At 39.2% G+C, this 22,500-nt stretch overlaps 3 protein-coding genes across 12 annotated transcripts in view; 1 reads left to right on the top strand and 2 right to left on the bottom strand.

The window, feature by feature from the left end:
* LOC137985664 (octopamine receptor beta-2R-like) overlaps positions 1-22,500 on the bottom strand; it is a 60,876-nt gene that overhangs the window by 14,672 nt on the left and 23,704 nt on the right. The window contains exons 1-3 of one of the 6 annotated variants that reach the window (XM_068833318.1): positions 21,509-21,633; positions 20,621-20,689; positions 17,771-17,900 (exon numbers count right to left, since the gene is read on the bottom strand). The exons of 1 other annotated variant lie outside the window; for it this stretch is intronic. The gene's annotated coding sequence lies outside the window, so the exon portion shown is untranslated. Of the gene's footprint in view, positions 1-13,534; positions 13,581-13,689; positions 13,877-17,770; positions 17,901-20,620; positions 20,693-21,508; positions 21,648-21,802 lie in introns of those variants that run through there. 4 more of the 6 variants (XM_068833321.1, XM_068833319.1, XM_068833322.1 and 1 more) reach the window with 4 other exon arrangements.
* On the bottom strand, positions 1,192-1,740 carry LOC137985494 (tropomyosin-like). Its single transcript, XM_068833118.1, has one exon. It carries the CDS (start codon positions 1,738-1,740, stop codon positions 1,192-1,194), a length of 549 nt encoding a protein of 182 aa, XP_068689219.1.
* The window catches only part of LOC137985661 (5-hydroxytryptamine receptor 4-like), a 29,853-nt gene continuing 21,718 nt past the window's right edge, over positions 14,366-22,500 (top strand). For 2 of the 5 annotated variants that reach the window (XM_068833307.1, XM_068833304.1), the window contains exon 1: positions 14,366-14,983. The gene's annotated coding sequence lies outside the window, so the exon portion shown is untranslated. Of the gene's footprint in view, positions 14,984-20,335; positions 20,393-21,542; positions 21,682-22,500 lie in introns of those variants that run through there. The other 3 variants (XM_068833301.1, XM_068833302.1, XM_068833306.1) reach the window with 2 other exon arrangements.

The following is a 22,500-nucleotide window of genomic DNA, read 5'->3' as shown; positions in this document are numbered from 1 at the left end:
CAAATCTTCAATTTTTTTACAGGATTCTCTTACTTGAGGTTTGCCTCCAGCTCCATCCAACTCAGCATCGAAAATAACATTGAAATCGCCTCCAATAATAACTTCACAATTATCCTCTAATTCTAATTTATCGAGCTGTTTTTGAATTTCCTCGAAGAAGATGCATTGATCTTTGGTCTTATTTGGGGAATAAATATTGACAAAAACAAAACTATATCCCTGAATGACACCTTTCAAAATAATAAATCTTCCTTGTTCATCTTCTTGGCGTTCTTCAATATCACAATCGAATTTCTCCTTAACCAAAATCATAACCCCCCTACTGTGCTCCGAACCATGACTAAAGAAAATGTCGCCCCTCCACTGCGACTTCCAAAACTTTTCGACGTCTGGAGTACTGTAAGTTTCTTGTAAAAAGATAATATCGGATCTCTCTTTTGTTAACCAGTAAAAAAGTGCCTTTCTTTTGTCAAAAGAGCGAATCCCCCGAACATTTAGAGATAGAATTCTAAAATTTAAATTCCGTTTTGTGAAGATTTCAAAGTTTCATTTCAGTGAAGAGAACGGAACAATAAATACGTCAAGAGGCATCTGCATACGTGAAGCTCAAGCCATGGGTGCACTGCATGTCCCTCACACAAGAACAATATAAAGTTAGCCCGCTAAAATGCGAAAAAGAAAACAAAAGGCACAAAGCAAAACTACGACACACAATTACATAGTTAAAAAAGTAGCCAGCGAAAGCTGTTAAATATAAAGCTACTAACACAAAGGGTCTTGCAATCCTCATAACACCTAGTAACAATGGAAACAAAAAAACCCAGTTCTTGGAAAAAAATAATGCAAATTTGGTAAAGAAATAGTTTTATACATGACCTGAAGTTTTAGATTTTACGTTTTTATATTTGAACACCGTCAATAAACAACTTATCAGGCTCCGCCCTACTAAAGTAGACGGTCTTACCCTCTTCTTTTGCCTTTTTAAAACGATGCATCTTCTTCTTTCTACGCTCTAGAATTTCTTTTGGAAGGTCCGGTGAGATTCCAAAGTTTTTACCTTTCAATTTCTTCGCCTTTGACATGACCTCCTCGCGATCAGGGTATCTTAAAAAACGCGCAATTATTTGTCTAGGCTTTCCAACAGAGGAAGTCCGCTTCCCAACTCGGTGCACCCTGTGAAATTCTATATTATCAGCATCTTCCACGCCGAGTTCGGTTTTTAAAAAAATCAACCAAAACCTCCCTCGTGTCTTCGTTTACATCTTTTTCTTCTTTAATTCCAAAGAAACGAAGATTCTCACGCCGCTGATAAACCTCCATATACAGTTTCTCGTCTCTGAGAAGGTGAACTTGACTCTGTATTTCTTGAAAATTCTTCTTGAACGACTCTCTTTCTGCATTAGCGAAGTTCAAACCGTCCTCAAGCTCTTTAATCTTCGTTTCTGTCTCCTTCTTAAACACCTCGAAACTTTCGACCTTGACTTGAAGGCTACTTACTTTCTCGTCCACTGATTGAATTTGATCTTCTAATTTTTGTAGCTTTTCTAACACTTGGTCTAGTTTTGGCATTACCGTCTCCGCCATTTTCAGCAAAGTGAGCACCTCATCCGACTCGCTACTACGCTCAGAATCTGTGAATGATACGTTATGTTTTATCCTTTTGTCATCGGGCGAGAAGTTTTCTTCAGTAGAGGATGTTGAGGAGCTTTTCCACGTTTTTCTTTTAATATTTTTGGCCATGTGCCATATCCAAGAACGGAGCTAACACAAACACGTCTACACCAACATCTTGCCCGACCCAATCTCAGTTCTGGGCAACCTGATATAATGTGGTCTATGGTTTCCTGGGATATATTACAAAGGCGGCAATGAGGATCAGTGCCATCTTTGATAATGTGATGCTGGTATGTTTTAGTAAGGAGAGCTTGGTCTTGTGCCGCTGTAATTAGTCCCTTAATAATAATAATAATAATAATAATAATAATAATAATAATAATAATAATAATAATAATAATAATAATAATATTGTCTGTTCTCTCCTCATTTATTCTTACCCGTGAAAACACGGCCATTCTGAAGCACGTCAGTTTTCTCAAACGAAATAATCAAATTCACAACTACTTTGGCCAGTGAGAACGTTTCACACCTGTATCAGTTGCACACCTAAACGTCGCCTGCCTGAACGTAGCTCACCTATACGTCGCAAACTTGTCTGCCGCCCTAAAAGTAAGCCCCAAATCGTCCCTATTTAGCTGCTTTGTTCATTCATTAGGTGATCCACACTGTTTCAGTCAGATGGAACTCAGGTCAAGTTATCAGACTTTTGTGCAAATTCCGTCTGCACTGTCTGTGCTATATTGCGCTTTCTTGGGCATGACACAGTAAACACTTAATGATTGGTCTCAAGGGAAAAGTGAGTTTGTTTCCCCGAGATCCTCAATTCGCTTGAGGGTCGAGGGAAAACGAAACTCAATGTTTCCCGTGGGACCAGTCATTAAGTGTTTTGTTATACCTCACCGCTGAAAATGAACCAAACTAAATACGAGTATAACCTTACTAGTTTAATTATAAGTCAAATACCTCAAACACAAATTAGTAACAATTACTTTCAATAATTAATTTCAACTTTTGTCTCGTTTTATTGCTGTATTTCTTCCTCACTTCATATTTGAAATTTGTCGTGGCCACGATTTAAAAAAGTTGAAAATACTCAGATCACAAGTCATTTGCCCTTTTATAGAGAAGACAAAAAATGCACAAAGCCGGAATGGGTTTGTGTTCGATCCAAGCAGTATATTCAGAGATATGGTCAAAGCGAATTGGGAATCAATTTTTACTTCCTTTTGAGACGAGGTTAGCAAAAACAAAAATTGTAGTGAATCGCATTAAATCGCGCAGAGCGAAAAAGTGGACAATTCGATGTCGGAAAACAATGGAGACCTCAATGAGCTTTCAGGATTCAACAGTTCCGTGACTTTGGAACACGACACCATCACAAGGGCGACGGCTACAGTAGTGGGGACCAACTTAGGCCAACTAGGCATGCCTTGCAAGAATACGACAGGTTTTAAAGAAGAATCATTGAGAGTACATGGACATTCATTGTTGGGCTCCAAAATGGGTACGCGTTCCCAATGATCCCGGGGCGTTTCGTCACGTGATTCTCAGTACACGTGACAGTATACGTCTAAGCCAATCACTTGATAAGATTGATCCTATAACTTGTTACTGACTTGTTTATGAAGATTGTTAACAAATCCAATTGCGTTACTTGTCTAGGAAGTCTTTCACTCCAATTATTATTACATATGTATTCAATATTTTAGGCAAAAAGGGAAATGACTGCAAAAACTCCAAGCCCGGTAAACACGGAAAGGTTATGGGATCATTTCCCGTTAGCGTTTTTTTTTTCGAAAATAAAAAAAAAATACACTCTTGACCGATTGGAGAGCAACAGATTTATTTGACCTCTTTCAACGAAATTTTGAATACACAGAGCTAACCCGGCGCCAAGCCAATTAAGTTTTCCTCGTATAAAGGCCTTGCAAGGCTGAAGTGAATCAAATCTAAACGAACAAGTTAATGTGGCCGACAAGACTACCTGGACTGATGAAGTTGGTTGTTTTCTCTTCTCTATTATAAACACTTGCTTTGTGCTGTTAGCTCTTGCTGAAAAATCTGTTCACAGTTGCCATAAATTTTAATGACCCGGCGGGCTATTTACATGTATATTAGACGAAGTCTATTTTACATCGCAATTTTTAACAACTATTTCCTTCATAAATGTCTATAAGTGAGATGAATCAAAACATTCATTAACAAAAAGTCCGTGCTCACTGTTCCGTTCTTTATTTAGCCCCAAAATGTATAAATAAGCGGATATACAATACTTGTTAGCTGACAAGGGACACACATACGAAACCAAAAGACTTACAAAGTTTTTAGGAAAATAACAACAAAAGAAAATTACGCGGAAGAGGGAAAAAGTTTAAATATTGAATTTTGACTAAATTTATATAAAGGAAACAATAATTTTTATGCAAGAAAGAAGACAAAAAGAAAAAAAATGACAAGATAAAGGTATTATCTTTGCATTCGAACGAGTAAGGTATTGCGAATATCAGAGTTCAACTCTACTGTAAACCCTCGGTAAGGTCACAAACTGGAAGACAAATGTTTATACCGCGCACCGGAGGCTAAGTAAATTAGTTGGTTGAGTACCGAGCTGTCATGCACGAGGTTGCGGGTTCGAACCCCGGGCTTACTGATCAACACTCAGGATCTTAATTAAAATAACTGAGGAGAAAATGTTGCCTTTGTTATTTTATCTGCAAATGGTTCGAGAAGAGGAGGGGATGGAGTCCCCGGTGTTGTCAGCGGGCTGTCTTGTTCTCTCTTGCCAGCTAGGCGTGATGTCTCTAAAAAGGCTTATAGTGTATGAGGTCACCTAAGCAGCAACAGCCATAAGTCAAAAAGGGATTTTGCCGAGTGCTGGAACATGCAGATCTAGATTACACTCAAGTTAAGCGTCTACCTTCTTGGATCGCAGTATTTTTAGCACCATTAGTTTATTGTGTAGGTTGCTGTCAAGTTCCGGTTTTGTCTCATATATGTCACAATTTTGCACAAAGGAAAAGATATTAACACAAGTCGAAAGCTCTACACATAATTTCGAGATATAGTATTCCGCTTGCTTGCTGGGAGATCAGCGGGCTATACAGAATTAATAGAGACCTTTAGATGCACGTTTACGGCTAACCGCAAACTGAGGTTTGAGATTTGCGGTTGGACGTTAGAAGTTGTGATAGTTCGTGCATTTAGATTTAAGTAAACAAGTGCAAAGCTGCAGAGGCCGCCATATTGAATTTTCTCGATTCTCAGCGTTGATGTTTCAGTCAACGAAATAAATAAAACCACGGCTCTTTTGATTGTTTAATTCACATGGAATGAAAGATAAAAAGTTGCTTTTTATATCTGCCCCGTTCATACGTGGGATAATGTAACTTCCATGCCATAAAGAGCTGAGGTAACTTACTTACGTGAAAACCTACCTTCCGCCGTTGAAAACGTCAAAACTTACCCTCGAACGTGACGGCAAGCGCTAGTCATGTGACTTCCAGCAGTTTGAGGTTAGCCGCAAACGTGGATCTAAAAGTCTCTAATATTATCAATTACTGCCGATCTGCAAAACACATTTAAGGAGACTGGTGTATTAACGTCGTAAAGGGCCGTTTTCATTGTTTTCATACTTTGGATATTTCCTGAAGGTGCGCCTGAATGTCGAACGACACTGCGTGCATAATTTCTATAAACAGTCGCTGGTCGTGGGTAAAAATTGAGGCTGAAAACAATGGGAGATTCATTTGACATTGTCTCGCCTTTTCAGGGTGTCTGTTTTGTGCGCGTGCAACTAGAAATAGTTATGAGCACAACTTGTTGGAACCTTTCACTAATTAGAAGTTCGAAATGACTTAGTCCTTTACATAAGAGTACGCCTTGCAGAAAAAAGACAAGACGCTAACCTTTCAGTATATTCCCTTAAAAATACAAAAAAACTGTGTCAAGACTGCGTGTAAGGATTGATGGTCCTGAAGGGGTAAATGGGAACTAGGAGTGACCTATTCTTAAGCTGGAAAATGAGAAACGAAGTTCTCAAAAATGGGAATGGAAATGAGGTAATATCAGTCGATTTCCAGTTTTTTCCGCGTTTTAAAATGCTACTTTGATCGGTTTTTCTTCATATTTGTTGTTTTATTATATTATTCACAGAACTATAGCTACCTGCGAGCAGGCATACTCTGGCGCCCGAGAGGATGGATTTTCTAAGTATTTATGCGTGCCCTCCATATATGTGTGCCTGGTTCTCAGTGTATACTTCACGAAACTCTTATTATATAGCTCAAACCACCAAAAATAAGCGACCTGTCATTGCTGAAAATAAAACATCTAAATATATTAAAATATATTAAACGAATAATATTGCATGCAATAGAAAAAGAGAATTGTTGACTAGAGATCTCCCTAGAATGAACAACAAAAGAGCTATCGAAAACAATCCGTCTAAGACTGAAATGGAGGATTGCATCAAAAAGAAAGGATTCAAAGAGTTGCAGTCCTTGAAGGACAACTCGACTACAGATGGCCCTCAAGGAACAGTTTCAATCAAATGGTTGAAATCCTTGGAGATTCTAAAGAGATCTCGTGAAACTCTGGATGCAAACGTTAAGGACCTTTCATGAAAACCACCGGGCTCTGGGCTAAAGCTCAATTTGGAATCTTTGTTGGCGCTTCACATTGAGAATCAAAATGCTGTGACTCACTTTAAGCGTTTTAACACGTTCACGATGTATGAGTGTGCCCTTACTTTTGGTTGTTCGATTGAAAAGGCTGTGAAGCGTGTATCAAAATGGGCAGCGCATTACTACACACACTCCAAATCCCCTTCCAAGCTTCCAACATCTAGTGCAGTGTCTGTACCACCGATCAGAATTCCTAAACCTATACCACAAACAGTATCCAGAAACGAAGAAGCCCAGATGAGATCGTGGGCAAAACGTCATGGGAAGTGTGTGAGACAGAGAAACATCAGACAGGATAATACCACGGACAGAGCAGTCACACTACCTATAAACCTGTATGAATGTAAATGCTTTGTTTATAGCGGAAGTGCACTTAGCTATCAAGCTAGTTTACAGGCACCCCACTTTTAACAATGTGAAAGAAACAATTCAAACTTAACAGAAACATTATTAAGAACCCCAACTGGCAGGAGGCAACCAGTTGGCTCTTTAGAAAGCGTGGTAGAGTTGAATCCAGGAAAACCGGAAACAAATCCCAACCAGAGGTTAGAACGGGATTTGAACCCGGAGCAGCCGCATGCAAACCCAACGCCCTAACCACTGGACCACGCGGCCTCCTATGTGAAACAACGTTGACCTCTCCACCGAACATAACGAGGCTAATTAAAATCCCGATGGCGAAGTGGAGTGTGAGTTGGACGCACAGCGTTCCGAGGATCTCCAATTGCAGCAGAGGAATCAAAAGGACAGTTTTAGAGTCGATCATGATGATGATGATGATGAAGGTGGCAATGATTCTGCAGAAGGCGATGCTTTTGTCGATGCTTCCCTGGACCCTTTAATTCGACCCTCGAGGTTTGGTAGAATCAGGCCTTTTACTGGCAGAAAGGCTGAGGTTTTACAATCTGGGATGTAGTGGTGAGCTAGACATATTCTTAGCGAAATCTAAAAGAAATGCGTTGAACGATTCTCAGGCTTTTAAACAACCTGAAAAAACCGATGAAACTCTGCTTGTTTCTTCAGGTAGTTGAAACGAACCTTTCACACCATATTCTAACCAACCGTGCGCATTAACAAACGATAGTTATTTAAGAGTTAGACAGGAGAGAAGCAACTTAACTTTGCTTCCATATGTCACTTAAGCGCATGAATATCACTGGACCGATGTGGTCCGAAATCCTATGTCCTCGAGCTGCAGTATCAGGCTTAACTTAGTGGTAACAAGCAGCGCGCATTAGGGGCGTCTGACATACGGTACGCACAAAGGGCGACTATATATAAATAACATTTCTTATTGACGGGGATTTCTGATAAAAATCCAACTGGGACTGGGATTTTGCCAAAATTTCAGGTGGGAAATGGGATTGGAACCCCCCCCCCCCCCCAAAAAAAAAATAAATAAAAATAAAAAAAATATATCCTTCAGGGCTCTCAGGATTGAATACTGGAGAAAGCGTTTTTTTATGATATTATCATTTAATTCAGCTTGATTTTCCTTTTCGTATGGAATTGCCACAAGTTCAAGGACACGGGCCTTCCACCATGGCTGTTTGGTCGAAAAACTAATACACTGTAATAATAATAATAATAATAATAATAATAATAATAATAATAATAATAATAATAATAATAATAATAAACTGATCGCAAAATAGATGCGAATACACTAGATATCGTTATTAAAGATTTCTAACAGGAAACATGCCCACTGATAGATATGACATGCCCACAAGACTCAAACCTCTCAAGGAAAGAGTTTCAGAAGTTGACTCATTACAAGGACCTTGAAATCGAAGTAACTAAAATGTGGAAACGCAAGACGAACATAGTAGCTGTAGTAGTAGGAACCCTGGGGATGATTGAGATAGGAACTGAGCAACATGTGAACAAAATAGAAGGAAACATAAATATGGCAGAACGTCAAAAAATAACCTTTATGGGAACTGCTCATATTTTACAAAAGACTTTATCTCTACAAAGACCAAGAGGAAAAGATTACGATATACAATGTCACAGTACACAAACTAACTTCTGTTGCAAAGTGCCCTTTCTACTCTTAGGTTCCGGAGGAAGCATGGTAGTGAGACACCCAAAACTACTCATGAAAAAGATGATAACAACAATAACAATAATAATAACAATAATAATAACAATAATAACAACAATAATAATAATAATAATAATAATAATAACAACAAGGATATAAAGTGAGAGTAATACCAGCGATCATAGGATGCTGTGGTGGAGAAATGCGAGAATTAAAACGAGACCTACGAGAACTATTCGATGAGAAAACAACTGAACGAATAACTAAAGAAATGCAAAAGACAGTATTATGGGAAAGCAAAACCATCACTAGAAAGATAATGGCAGGACTGATTAAAAGAAAAGTGACGTTTTCATTTTTAGCCACCAAACTTTGTTAGCTAAATTCTTTTCGCAACCTATGTGAAAATGGAATTCACTTCACTTCACTTCACTTTAATGATAAGTGCAACCTACAAGTTTGTATATATATGCACAGCGCATGAGAATTACATTTCCTTGACTAGGACCTCGAAAGCCGCGATGTCTAAATTAGAATTTACTGCAAAAGAAGGTAATCTATTCCACAGCCTAATTGCTCTAGGCAAGAAACTAAATTTGAAAATATTGGTTCTAGCAAAAGGAACGTTAAAGTGTTTATTATGCATATGGCGGGAATGTCTTGAGGGTTGGGATAGATTCTTTGTTGGAATGTTCGCCAGTTGGTTAAGTCCTTGGTTGAAAAGACATAAGGTGGCTGCATCTCTGCGGTCTCTTAGGGGTTTCCAGCCCAGTTTCAATAGGTGACGTGTAATTGTTCCCTCTTCATAATTAAAATAATCTGATGTAACAAACCGCACAGCCCGACGCTGGACTTTCTCGAGTTCCTGGATTAGGTTTTGAGTTGGAGGGTCCCAGATGGCGCTGGCGTACTCCAGGATGGGTCGTACAAGGCCTACATAAGCTGCCTCCTTAGTATTTTGATCGCAGAAATACAGGTTTCTCCTCAGCAAGCCCAAGATTTGATTGGCCTTACGGGTGACTTCAGCGACGTGCTTATTCCAGCGAAGATGGTGAGTGATGGTTATGCCTAAATACTTTACTTCCTTTACAGAATCAAGGGCCGCACCCTTGAGGTGGTACAGGTGCAGGATGTTGTTACGTGTCTTTGTGGAGACCCGCATGGTTTTACATTTCGACGGGGAAAAGTCCATCAACCAGGTATCAGCCCACACAGCCAGCCGATCGATGTCTTGCTGCAACATCTCGCTGTCTACTATGGAGCTCACTTTCCTGTAGCAGATGCAATCATCGGCTAAGAGACGAATCTCTGTACCTGGGCTTACAACCTCCACGATATCATTAATGAACAGATTGAAGAGAATGGGCCCTAGGACTGTTCCCTGGGGTACACCAGATGTAACACATGACCATTCAGAAACAGACCCATTGACGACCACTCGCTGTCTTCGTTGACAGAGGAAGGAGTCTATCCATGAAAGGGTACGCCCGCTGATGCCCTAGCTAAACAATTTCGACTTGAGTCTCTCGTGCGGCACTTTGCCAAAAGCCTTGGCAAAATCAATTATAAAGCCATCCGTTTGAAACCCACGATCTATATTAAACGCCCAGTCATTAATCACATGGCATAACTGTGTCGTACAACTGTGTGATTTCCTGAATGCATGTTGGCGATCAGACAATATATTGTTGGCGTCTATGTGGGCCATGATGCTGGAGCAGATGATGTGTTCGAGAATTTTGCAGACTATGCAGGTCAGCGAGATAGGTCGATAATTAATTGCAAGAGATCTGTCGCCCTTTTTAAAGAGCGGGCAGACGTTTGCGTCGCACCAGTCATTAGGCAAAGAACCATTGTCGAGGGACTTCTGAAAAATGAACGCCAAGGTTGGTGAGATGACTGGTGCCAGTTCCTTAAGGACTATGGGGACCAGCAGCCTTAGATGGCTTAAGGCTAGCAAGTAATTTGAAGACCCCACCCTCAGTGATTTGGATGTTTGGCATATTGGAGAACTTTCGCTTTAAAAGCGGGATTCATACAATGTCCTCAGATGAGAAATTATCCCAAAATTGCTGGTTTAGAGTCGAAGCCTTCTCAGGGTCAGATTCAGCGAGATGGCCATTCTGTGATTGAAGAGGTGGCATAGACTGGCTGTCCTTACGTTGAGAAGCGATGAGTTTCCAAAACGACTTGGGATTTGATTTGACATCCCCGATAACGCTATTAATAAAGTTGTTACGTGCAACACGGAGACACGAGTTCGATTTCCTTCTCACCATGCGCCATTTGTGGCGATGCCTCGCACTGCCTGTACTTTTGAATTTTGCGTGAAGGCGGTGTTTCCGGCGAACTAGGCGACGTAAATACGGCGATAACCAAGGCAACTTATCACGGCCGCTGACATACTTTGACGGAATGTTCCTCTCGATCGAATTCAGCAAACAATTCTTAAATGCTGACCAGTCCTCCTCAACAGAGCTGGATTGAAAAAAGTCATCTTTGTGTTGAGTCATGTCAGTGCGCATTTTGTCAAAGTCCGCTTTGGCGTAAAGGTAAACTTTACGGCGTGGTTTGCGTTGAGCTGGAGTAGCACAGGCGAGTGAACAGACAATCGCATCGTGATCGCTGAACTTAGCTGGTGATCTAATATTTGATGCAAGTCCCGGTCGATTGGTCATCAAGAGATCCAAGGTCTTTTCTTCATGTGTAAGAAAGGTGATCAGTTGTTCCACGTAAAAATCACGCAGTATGTCGACTAGAACTAGTCCTTCAGAATCACAGAGCTCCCCGCCATTCCTGTTGGTAACCGTTTCCCAGTCCACGTAGCGGAAATTGAAGTCACCCATCACATCACATGACAAGATTCTCAATTAATATCAAGGATATATTTTGGGAGATTTCTCAAAGGAAGAGGAACGAATAGGGCCAAATTATATGAAACTTGTACAGAGATTTGCATATTTATTGGCTAAAGTAGGAAATAATAATAATAATAGACTTTCGAAAAGTCCTTCGTCTAGATACGCGCGGAACTTCGCGTACGAAAAATCACGATTCGCTCGCTAAAACATTTTCTCCTGGGATTATCGTGAGGTCGACTTGTGGCAAGTCTATAATAATAATAATAATAATAATAATAATAATAATAATAATAATAATAATAATAATAATAATAATAATAATAATAATAATAATAATAATAATAATAATAATAATAATAAACATAAAAAGAGGCCCCGTCCTAAAGCTCTATATTGCCTTTTTTCAATGAACGGTAAAAAGCAAGCAGCGACTTCACTAACAATATAAGAAAGTTCTAACAACTATTATGAATAAAACTGACTTCTTAAAACTGATTTAAGCTTCAGGATTTATCTTAAAAGAACTGGCACTTAAACTATAGATCAACTGAAAAGGTCATTCCAACGTTTAGGGGAACAAACGCATTAAAAATTTACTTCAAGGTATTTATTTACTAACTTGTTCATTCCTATTGGATGGTAGATAGCATACTTACGAATGTGTAACGTTTTACCACTTGAAATCACTGTTACAACTTGGAATTGAAGTTATTTCAGTAACGCTTTGAAAGTTAACAAAAAAATTTCAAAAATAATCCTCTGAAAAGCGGTGCACGTGGAAGTTCTTGATATGGTCAGATCTGGTCTTTTCTTCACAATTTTTGCGTATGCACAGTTGATGGTCTTGAAAAAAGTATTCCATACGATAGCTGTTTCGAGAAACTCAACCTGGCTCATTATCGAAATAAATCAAATGGTCTTGATAAAAGCACTCGATGTGATCGTTGTTTCGAGAAACTATCGAAATCAATCAAATCAATTTAACATGTTGCACACAAGTCAGACAATTAGATATGAACCGAGTCATCCAAAGAGACAATTAAAAATCTATCTTTTCTTAAGCCGTACTATCGCAAAAAACAAAAACTTAAAATAGAACCTTACTGAGATCATTCATTAAAAGCGCAAGAGGACTTTGCCGGCATCAGTTACCGCGAAACGAGGAAAAACGTCCTTGCGGCTTTAATAGACCTCAACTTTGAACTTCATATCTAGCTCTACTCACTTTGTCCAGTTGTGAAGGCACAAAGCGTTACAATAGATCTTGCTAGAAATTCAGCTTCCTTTCCGACAGACGATCGTCTTATATAGACGTTCAGTTAAAACTAGTTAAGGCCACACAGATTTCATAACATCAACTACTTTCTTCCTTCCTAAAAACTCAGATTTGGGCTGCGTACGAAAAAGCCCTATCATTCGATTTCATCCGATTTCTTCCGATCCCCTTTTTGAATCAAACTTTTTCTCCTTTTTTTTCGCTACAGTCGCTTACCTGCGTAAGAAACATCTGATAAATATCTCTCAATTTCCTTTAACTCCTCATATCTGCTTTAATAAATTAGCAAGACACCAACCATTTAAATTTTATTATTTCGAACAGATAGGTACCGAAGCAAGTTGATGGTACAGTAACTCTCTCAGAGTTTGGAACTTCGTTGGAACTTCGTTGTCCTTCCCTGAAGCTGAAGTTACATATTTTACCCTAAATAATCGCTCAATTAATGGGTCTTTTTAGCTCCGTCATATGATCTGAGCTTCTGCACCAAATGGATATCTTTGCTTTATTAAAAATTTGTTTTTTGTATAGTGTTTAGATTAAAAGCCGACAAAGTGATTTTACGATGAAATCAAATCCTTTTAGCCACGGCAGCAAATTTCGAACTTTGCTGACACCCACCTAAATGAACTTTTAAGTTTTGTAAATAATAGGCGTTGCAGCTCAAGTTTGTGTGCGAGAACCTCGATTTAACCGGTGAACCGGGAACGTTAGTTCATCCTTTCGATTTCTTTAATAGAGGTTATTTCCATACATTTCACTTCGAATAGTATTAAAAATACAAATCTTTCGATTAGACGGTTTTCGAAGGTCGAAGTTAGTTGAACGAAACGTGCACTTATAGCGAGGGTTGCAAACTAAAATCGATTGTATACTAGACACAGCTTGAAGGCCAGTACACTATTTCTACCTTATGTTTGACACATAGATCGAGCTATTTCGATAAGCCGAGCGCCACAAGGTTTAAATTCTCAGGTGTTCTTGGAGAGAATTCCACTGTCGCGGAGGAGGACGAACACGTTCCCTATTATAAGCAATAGTATGTACTTACATGTAGCGGGCGATATTGTGAAGGCAGCTGATCAACGTGTTTGATCCTGCAAAGTGGGATAAATGAAGATGACGATGTTGCCGCTTGATAACACCACAACGAAGTGACGTGAAAAAAACACAATGTTCTTGTAAAATCAGTTTATGGTAACTTACGTCTCAAGTTAATATACTATGTTGTGACAGTTTTCGTTTGCGGGAAGGAACCAACGTGTTCAAACCTCACTCCCTGAAGAACTTTGTAAATGCAAAATGTAGGCTAATTTGCTTCAATTCTGGCTGATTCCTGGGAAGTTATTTGACAACATGACAGACAAGCCGCGTAAATTCGCCGACTGATCTGTTGACCGAAAATCTACCGCTGAGATGACCACTTAAATTAACGGCAATAGAGAAATAGCCTCGTCTGCCATTACTGACGGCTACAAAGGAAATTAAACGGCTATATTAAAATTGTCAAAATAATTGAAAAAACCGATTAGTTACTTCTTTTCGTACGAAAGTAATGGATTTGACTTTGTTATTGCAGTAATTGATTTCCTTTTCTCGGCATCTAATTTCGGTGTTTTTCGCGATGTCAAAAAGGAATCGCCAAAATTTGTCACGAAACCTAGAAACCTGGAAACTGACGCCGGAATGAAGAACTGAAGTACAAGATGGCGAAGAATGCTCTCGACTCGATTCGTCAGCTGATCGTTAGAATATATTTCTTCCTAAGGCCAGTTATTCCGAATCATATGAGCTTTGACCTAAAAATCGCCACTAAAAGTTATTCGTCAATTTAACAAAAAGTTACATTGTAAAAAATTTAATGGAATGTATTCCGGTTCATGCATGTCTTGAGAATTGTAAACCATCTCCTGTTGCGTCAGAGCTATAAACACATAATTCAATAGGTCGCTCGAAGCAAACTGTCAGTTTTTTAGCTGTCACTTCTGGTTCTTTGTGAATGTTTTCATGTTCCGTGTTTTTGCACCAAAAAATTGCCCAACGCCTTGTGAAAAGAGATCGGCTATGACGTATGGCTTCAGTTTGAAATGGAAGTACGGCAAAACATCTGGAAGATGCGAACTAATAAACGAGATAAAGGATTTAATTCGTTTTATTGATACAAGTAAACGGATTTACGACCTTATCTGCTGATTGCATCCACGACAAAGCATCGGCAAACAGAAGGCAGTAAATCGGCCCGGCCGGACTCGTTTGAGTCGTGTGCACACAGCTGCATACAATGAAACTACCATGAACGTTCTCGAACTTTGAAAACAAAAACAAAAACGGGGAACATTCATCACTGCATCGGAGTTTGAGGTGGGCGTCGATGTCTGATGGAAGTTTGCCACAGTTTTGTGCTAAATGACCGGTGTAAGAAAGAAATAAACCAAGGGAATTAAAGCAAACTTCTCCTTATCATGTACTGCAACCTAAATGGGACAGAAGGACTACAAAGGTATGTTTGCCAATGCTTTTAATTTTAAAAACCTTAACATTGACGTGGTAACAGAGTTGCAGAGAATCTCTTAAATTACCGGTTTCTTAATTTCCAATGCAGGAAATAGAAACAATCACAATTCGGTACCTTCAAGGGAAATTATCGCTTCAGTTACCTCGAAAGTCATAGCCTCAGTACTTTTCGCTAAAAATGAGATCTTTAAAATGTAAAATCATGTAGTTTCTTGATGAAGTAACTGACAAAGATAACGCCGGCCGGTAAATAATGTAGGTGTCCTTCCCGATTTCGGGAAGAATGCAAAGAGGACTATTCGGTACTATTTTAGTGGTCTATGTCAAAACGTTCACGCTTACAAACATTCTTGAGAACCAGGAGAAGACATGCGACAATGTTTTTTGCAAGAGGAGTCATCCATTTTTAAAGTGCAATCCATACACTTTCATCCTGACAATCCGTAACAAACGAAAACAGGACACGATCTTAGACAGTCGTTTAATGTATTATGGCTCTCTTGCGCGGTCTGGAATCCTTATAAGACTAGATTGCTGTCATCATTTTGTTAGCGAACGGGGCTTTGGGCGTGTGATGCCCAACGAGTTTGCCAAGCAGAAAGGTTTCTGATGAGTCCCTTCGTCGGAATGAAACGAGCTTCGTAAGACTAACCACGAACAATGTATTTTGACTCGAGGATAGTCGGTAAAAGCGCGGGTGCTCCTTTTTCCGGAGTCGAATCCACGAACCTTGCGATCACTTGTTCTGATGTTCTACCACTGGGCCATAGGAGGCTCCTGGGAGCAAGGCCACTTCATCAGTTTCAAGACGTCTTCAAGAACTGTGAAAGAACAAATGAAAATAGCGTGCAAAAGCCCCTTAAACGCTTCCTTCTTGTGGTGGGAGCTGTGCATAGAAATAAGACATGCAAGTGAAGAGAACAGCCAGTGCCGACACCCATCTGAGCTGTAAGAAGACAACCGCCAGCTGTTTTTAAAGCGACGTGGAATTGGATTCGGGACTCGGACATCAAAGAAAAATCCCGTCAGTTGTCAAACCGGGTTTGAACTTGGAACACCTGCATTCATTCCAGCGAGTTTTTCTTTCTCTATTGTTAAATGTACTAGTATCGCTTCTGCGAAAGTCATTATATATACTTTGCTCAAAGTGAACTGTTGCAAAGGATTGCAATAAACGAAACGCCTAAAACCCGGGCCCTAAAAGGTTCCCTGTGATAACACAAAATCAACTCGCATCATTGTGAAGTTTCATTTCATTTTTGTGTTTACACCAAATCCTGCAGGGAAACATCCATGAAATGTACATGAACTGTAAACACTCGATTTAAAGTTGGGCACCCATGCAAAGCCCGTCTCGTCCTTGTAACTATTGATAATAATGATGAAGTGTACCCGTGATAAGGTGATGAGGTGGTTGCTTGAAAACGGGCGAAGCAACAACAATCATCCTTGTTAGGACCCACCAGTGAGGCAAAGCCGAATCAATACAGAGAGTTGCCTTAATCTCCACTCCGCCCCATAATATAATAGCAGCTACGGCTGAGCATGTGAGTTCATGGACCTGGGAATGGAGCTCCCCTAGGAATAATCAACTTTAATATCACTCTTTGGGCGGTATTTCCATTGTAGGGGACCTGGTGACTTATTGTATTAATTTTAACAGCTGCCTTTGGTAATTAAATCATCAAATAAATCAACAATAAATGAGCTCTGCTTTTAAAACAGTTTGTATTTTTTACAAGCCTGCAACCTAAGTCACTTTGTGCACGTGTTCAATGCTGTCCACAGGCACTCAAATGGAGTTAAATAAAGAGAACGCAAGCCGATATGGGTTTTGCCAGTCTGAAAAAGAGACCCTCCCTTGTCCTCAAGGCGGGAACGAACGCTTTTCAGACTTCCGCCACTTAACGGGACAGCTGCATTCGTGATGCTCCTGTAGTCACAAATCATCAAATGATTGGATTAACCAATATTCCACCAGGGCAACGAGCGACTTTTGATTTGATTGGTTCTGATGACATCCAACAGAGTTTATGAACATTGATATGAAGGTCCACAGGATTCACAATATATCATCATCATTGTCCAAGTGGACGCTTAAAAATGCAGTTTTAAAATAGTTTTATTTTTTTTATGAGGATTGAGAAAGTTCCATGCATAATTATTTCTGTTAAAACGTTTCTCTCAGCGGGAGGTGGATAAAGACATAGACAAGGTGGCCGGCATAAAAAGTAGATTAAAAAAAGACAGCATGGTGCCAGAGGTGGCATTTGCATTTATTACCCCATATTCTATCCAATAATATTATATGTAACAAGTCAGGGTGGCTTAGTGGTTATCAACCGCGCCTCCCACCTCTGCGAACCAGGTTCAACCCTAGTCTCGAGGTTCTGTGCGGGCTGAGTTTCAGTCGATCTCAATCTGACTCCGAGAGTTTTTCTCAGGGTACTCCGGTTTTCCTCCTGCGTCAAAATCGACTCTAGATCAATAACATCCGGGCGGATACCTTCGTATAGGGATAACCTCTGGCATCTCTCCCTTTCATATTATCATTACCTTTGGAATTAAATTTGTTCGTCCAGAAATATTATGGATTTGTGCATTTTCATCGTTAATTGGGAGCTTTCATAAACTTGTGGTACGTCCTGGCAAGGAGATGATCTGAGAAGCCATGCCTTTCGATTATGAAAGCAAAATTACACCTTATCAATTTAGGTATCTCACATGTTTATCTCTAGGTAAAAAAAGAAATCATACAATTTATGACACTCACCTGAAAATGGGGATCGAGGTTGAACTCGGAAAGCCATTAGATTAGAGTAATTGGAAAATGGATGGAACAGTTCATGTACTAAGTTTTCCAACTCTGACTGAAATGCTGTAAAATGCAGTTCCACTTCCTGCTGTGGTTGTAAAAAAATGGACCATTTTCAAGACTATACGGAGCAAAGAACTCCCATTGGCATTGTTTTTTAAACCCTCATCATATGCAAAATGTACATCATTGTTCAACCGAGAGAGAGAGACCCTTTCGAGGTAATCAATCATGCCTATGTTGTTTGCTTTACGAGCTGCATAATTAAATTGGGTTAATTGAAATTCTCCCTCTACACTAACTGTTGTATTTCCGAATTTACCCAAAAAATTACAATCGGGCATTTACTTTGATGCACTCTTCGTCTACCCTCTCTGCCTCAAAGATCATGTCGAAGTATGTACCTCTCTGAAGTTATCTTTTTAACCGATCTAATGAATTGTTTTCATATTTACATTTCAAAAATCATTGTTAACTTTTATATCAGCAGCTTCATCTGCTAGAGTGCTTTTTTAACTTTCGCACTCCCATATCCAGTTGTAACCGACCACAAATTTTATATTAAGGACCTTACGAAAGAACGAAAACGGCGCCAACGAGAACGTTGTCTAAGAATATTATTTCCCGTTATTGTAATCATTTCGTGATAACTCCAAGGCGTTCGGAATGGAAGGTGTTTATCAACATTACGGGAATAAAATTGGCATGAACGGTGTGGTTGTTTGGGAAGAAAGTTAAAAATATTTCGTCAGGTTCTCACGTCCTTTACACAACCTCAAATTCAGTCACTGATTCACGTCGTTGTCAGGCCGACGACGGCAAAGAAATGTATCAAAATGCAAAACGCAGGTGCAGGGCGTGCAGAGCCTTTGCTTTTGTTCATTAAGCCCATTGTTTTGCGGCGTTTTCCGCGTAGCCGTCGTCGTCGTCCTGTCGTAAGTTCCCTATTTTCAATGGAGCGTCGTCGTTCGTTTAGTGGCAGATCACTTTCAGTGACGTCCATTAAATCTCAAAATGTCCAAGCGTCCATGTTCATGTGTTTAAATGTGCTTTGCTCTCATTGAAAACTGTACCAAGGAAAACGGAATCTAAAAATGACTGAAACTTGCAACTTCTAGATGTTTCTGAAAAAAGAAATATAGAGTAGAGGACAGCGTTTTAAAATGTTTTAACTTCCTTTCAAAGTGGAAAAGGCAGTACTAGGACGCTTTAAGCAAATTAGATATTCAGCATCAATGTTTAACTCTTTTATCGGATGTTATCAATATTGGCAAAGAAATTTCCATAAAAGCGGTGAGAATGTAAGGAAATAATCTCAGATGAGAGAATTATTATTTTTCCATTACACAAACGGAAAGAAGCAATTTATGGACAGCAGCTGAAAAAATTGGACCCCCTCTATGTGATGAGTCACAACAATCTACAATAGATAGCATTGATAAGCTGTTCTTCAAGTTAACAATAACATGCCTATAAAAAAAGAAACTACACACTTGGAAACCATGTTTTCGTCCAGTTCTTTTGACAGCATGAATAATCACCACGGGGGAGTACTTCCAAGTTAAAATTTCATGATTAAGACTTCTTACTGATTAGTATGCTATCTTCCATAAAGGGACTCAAGTATTTGTACTGGTAATAAACCTCTCATTTAAGATTTATCGTGGGTGAAATAACTAGCTTGTCGCCTAGTTAATGATAATAGGTCTCCATCCTAAAGTTTTTGTTTTTGTTGAAAGCAACAAAAAGAGAACTCATCGTTTATAAGCTCTCTTCAGTACAGGTGAGATTTTTCTCCTTTTTAAACCAATTACGCATTTCCATTTACCGGTGACAAACATCTATCCAGCAACTAGCCAAAAAACTAGCTGTGTTAAGTAAAAATTTTGACAAGTCAATTGAAACTATTTTTCTCAAAAATCGTAAAATTTAAAATTAGTAAAAATAATGTCCTTCTTCGTTTCCGTTGTCCAAAGCGGGGTTGAAACTAAAAAGCTCCAAAATTGAAATGTAAACAATAAAAGACTTTAAAAAACATTTCACCCGGCTGTCCACTCTGTTGTCGACTGTCACCTTTGCTCAAAAATTGCAAAGGCGTTGCTCCAACCTTATCAGTGACATAGAAAGCTCAGAGTTTAAGCCTTGGATAGGTAGAGGCCCAGCAGCCATGTAAACAAAAATACGCTCCCAACGGCCCTCATTAGCTTTTTTCTGGACATGATGACGACGCTGACGTGCACTTAAATTCACAAGAAGTTTTTTTCAGACGGACGTCATAAAAGCCTCTGATGGGCACGGCTCCAAGCAGACTGCCACCAAAACGACACTTAAGTAAAACTATTCATGGATAATATAAGGTATCTGCTGTTCCACTTATAAAACACCGGGTGCAATTTCAATAAAGGAGTAAAATGAAAAATAAGTGGGATATGACAGAACTGTCAAAAATACTGTATTTACTTGCGCACCTGAAGGGACGATTTTTAAACAACTCGTTTCCAGAATTCCTTACAGAATTCTGTAGCCGGTTACAATAGGAGGATGAACTCGATGAACACCTGGATTAAACGACTGGAAAAGATAAGTTTTGTTCGTTGACTGTCTATATGAAATCGCATTTTGTATTGATAAGTTTGCTTTTATCCTAAATATGTGTCCTGTACGTTTACCGTTTCATTTGTTTCATTACACTACACACCTATATAAGCATTGCTACACACGTGTAGTGTATATCATAACCATAAATTTGTTTTTAAGAAATAAACTTGAAACGCTCCAAATAGGTCTACATAAGGACACCGCACAAACCTTAAGGCACATTTCATGTCAACTTTTATGCGTATCTGAAACTCTTCGATCCACACCGAGGACGATTTCCTTTAAGAGTGGAAAAAAAAACCGATCAGACCACGATCACCTGGCGTCAAAGGATTGCACAGCATCGGAAATAAAACAAAGGGAACAGCAGATCTTTTTATAAACATAATGAAATGTACTCGGAACACGCGCGCACTTGCAATTGCTATTCTGGTTTAACGTACCTTGGGCGCGTTAAGGTTCGTTGTGATCATAAATAGGTCTAAATATTCTCTTTAGCAACAAGTCGGTAGCCCGCATAGATCATGGGGCAAAATAGCACGATGATATGTAACATCTTCTAGACTTATAAGACCACACTTAAAAAGATTATCGACTTTTTTAAGACGAAAGCAACAGACGTGAAACATATGGGCCTTGTGTGTTCATGATGTGAACAAAATTGTCTTAAAATGAGGCTTCAACGATTTCCTTTCCATCTGAGACTTATGCGGTTTCTACCCAAACTGTTTGGAAATGCAAAAGCAACCTAAATCGCATGTCGTCTTCTCAAAGAAAGGATCGATTAATTTAATTCTTGGATTTCCCCTGCAAGAGCATACGCTGCAAGGAAGATAGATCCCTAAAGGTTTGACCTCAGATTCTCAGCTAATGGCGGAAACAGATGCGATCAATAATTACCTAAAATGAGAAACAAGAGAAACTGAACTTGAGTCTCTTCACTCGCTTGAGTTGATTTACAATACATCAATTTCCAGTCACACAAAAGAACGACGACATTTTGAGAATCTAACGAAACGGAATCCAGTCATTGTTTATCATGATATAATAACTGATTTTTTGCACATGAATGGTTCTATCACATCAGCGATATCTGACCTTTGATGGCAGGCATCCACACAGGGGTGACCTATTTCAAGCTTTACGTGCTCTCTGCTTGGTGACTTGATAACGTTCGCCACCTTGAATGCTGTACTGAAGAGGCTCTTAGGTCTTAACTTGTAAACTTTAAGGATACGAGCATTGCAAACTGGATCGAACCCCTCCAAAAGGTATGCAAGTGACTTATCACCTGTAACACACCCTCAAGTTGTAATTGTTCATTCTGCGGTAAATTTCTGTGCAAGGATCTCGTTTTGCCATTGCATTGTTAGCATAGTTTTAGCCAAGTACCTGTGTTGTCTCTTAAATTCTACACTTCACTCTGGAGATTTATGTTTAAAGGGTAAAAATGCGGTCGTCAGGCACGCAATATTGATGTACGTGTTGGAATCAATGACATTTCTCAAGAATTGTCTCGTTGAATTTTAATAGTATCAATTAACCTTGCTGAACCCGCAAAGAAAATTGCAAAATGGAAAAACATTTGGCGAGGTTTTGCGGGAAAAGTTGTTGTCTTGCATGTACGTACGTAAAAGTTCCAAAGAACAAACCTTCGCGACTATCTACCGAGATGAAAATGCTCTTTCTAAGAAAATTAAATTGACCACTTTGCTTCAGAACAGTTCGTTCGTAACTAATGCATATTATGATCGAGCGGTTGGGCGTGAATTTATTTCTTACAACATAATTTTAATAACAGCTGAGTCAAGTCCATCTTTTTGACATTGCTGAAAATCGTTTGAAAAGTCACTGACGAGTTTAAAGTTCTTAGAATTTAAAAAGCACTTAGCTTTGCAAGCTAAAAGGACTTAGAAATTTCTAATTAGCATGTGTTAAATTGATGGGCGGTCTGTAAGAGTTCAAATTGAAATTTGAGTTGTCTATTATGAATATAAACAATGACAATGCACAAATACTGCAATGCTGTGTTAACATGTTTGCTTTTTTTCTCTTTGTGAATGATTTATCTATCAATATTTATCTTAGAG

Source organism: Montipora foliosa, chromosome 14 (assembly GCF_036669935.1).
Source record: "Montipora foliosa isolate CH-2021 chromosome 14, ASM3666993v2, whole genome shotgun sequence".
NCBI lineage: Eukaryota > Metazoa > Cnidaria > Anthozoa > Scleractinia > Acroporidae > Montipora > Montipora foliosa.
The sequence above is the reverse complement of the archived record's forward strand: the minus strand, read 5'-3'. Positions and strand labels throughout refer to the sequence as shown.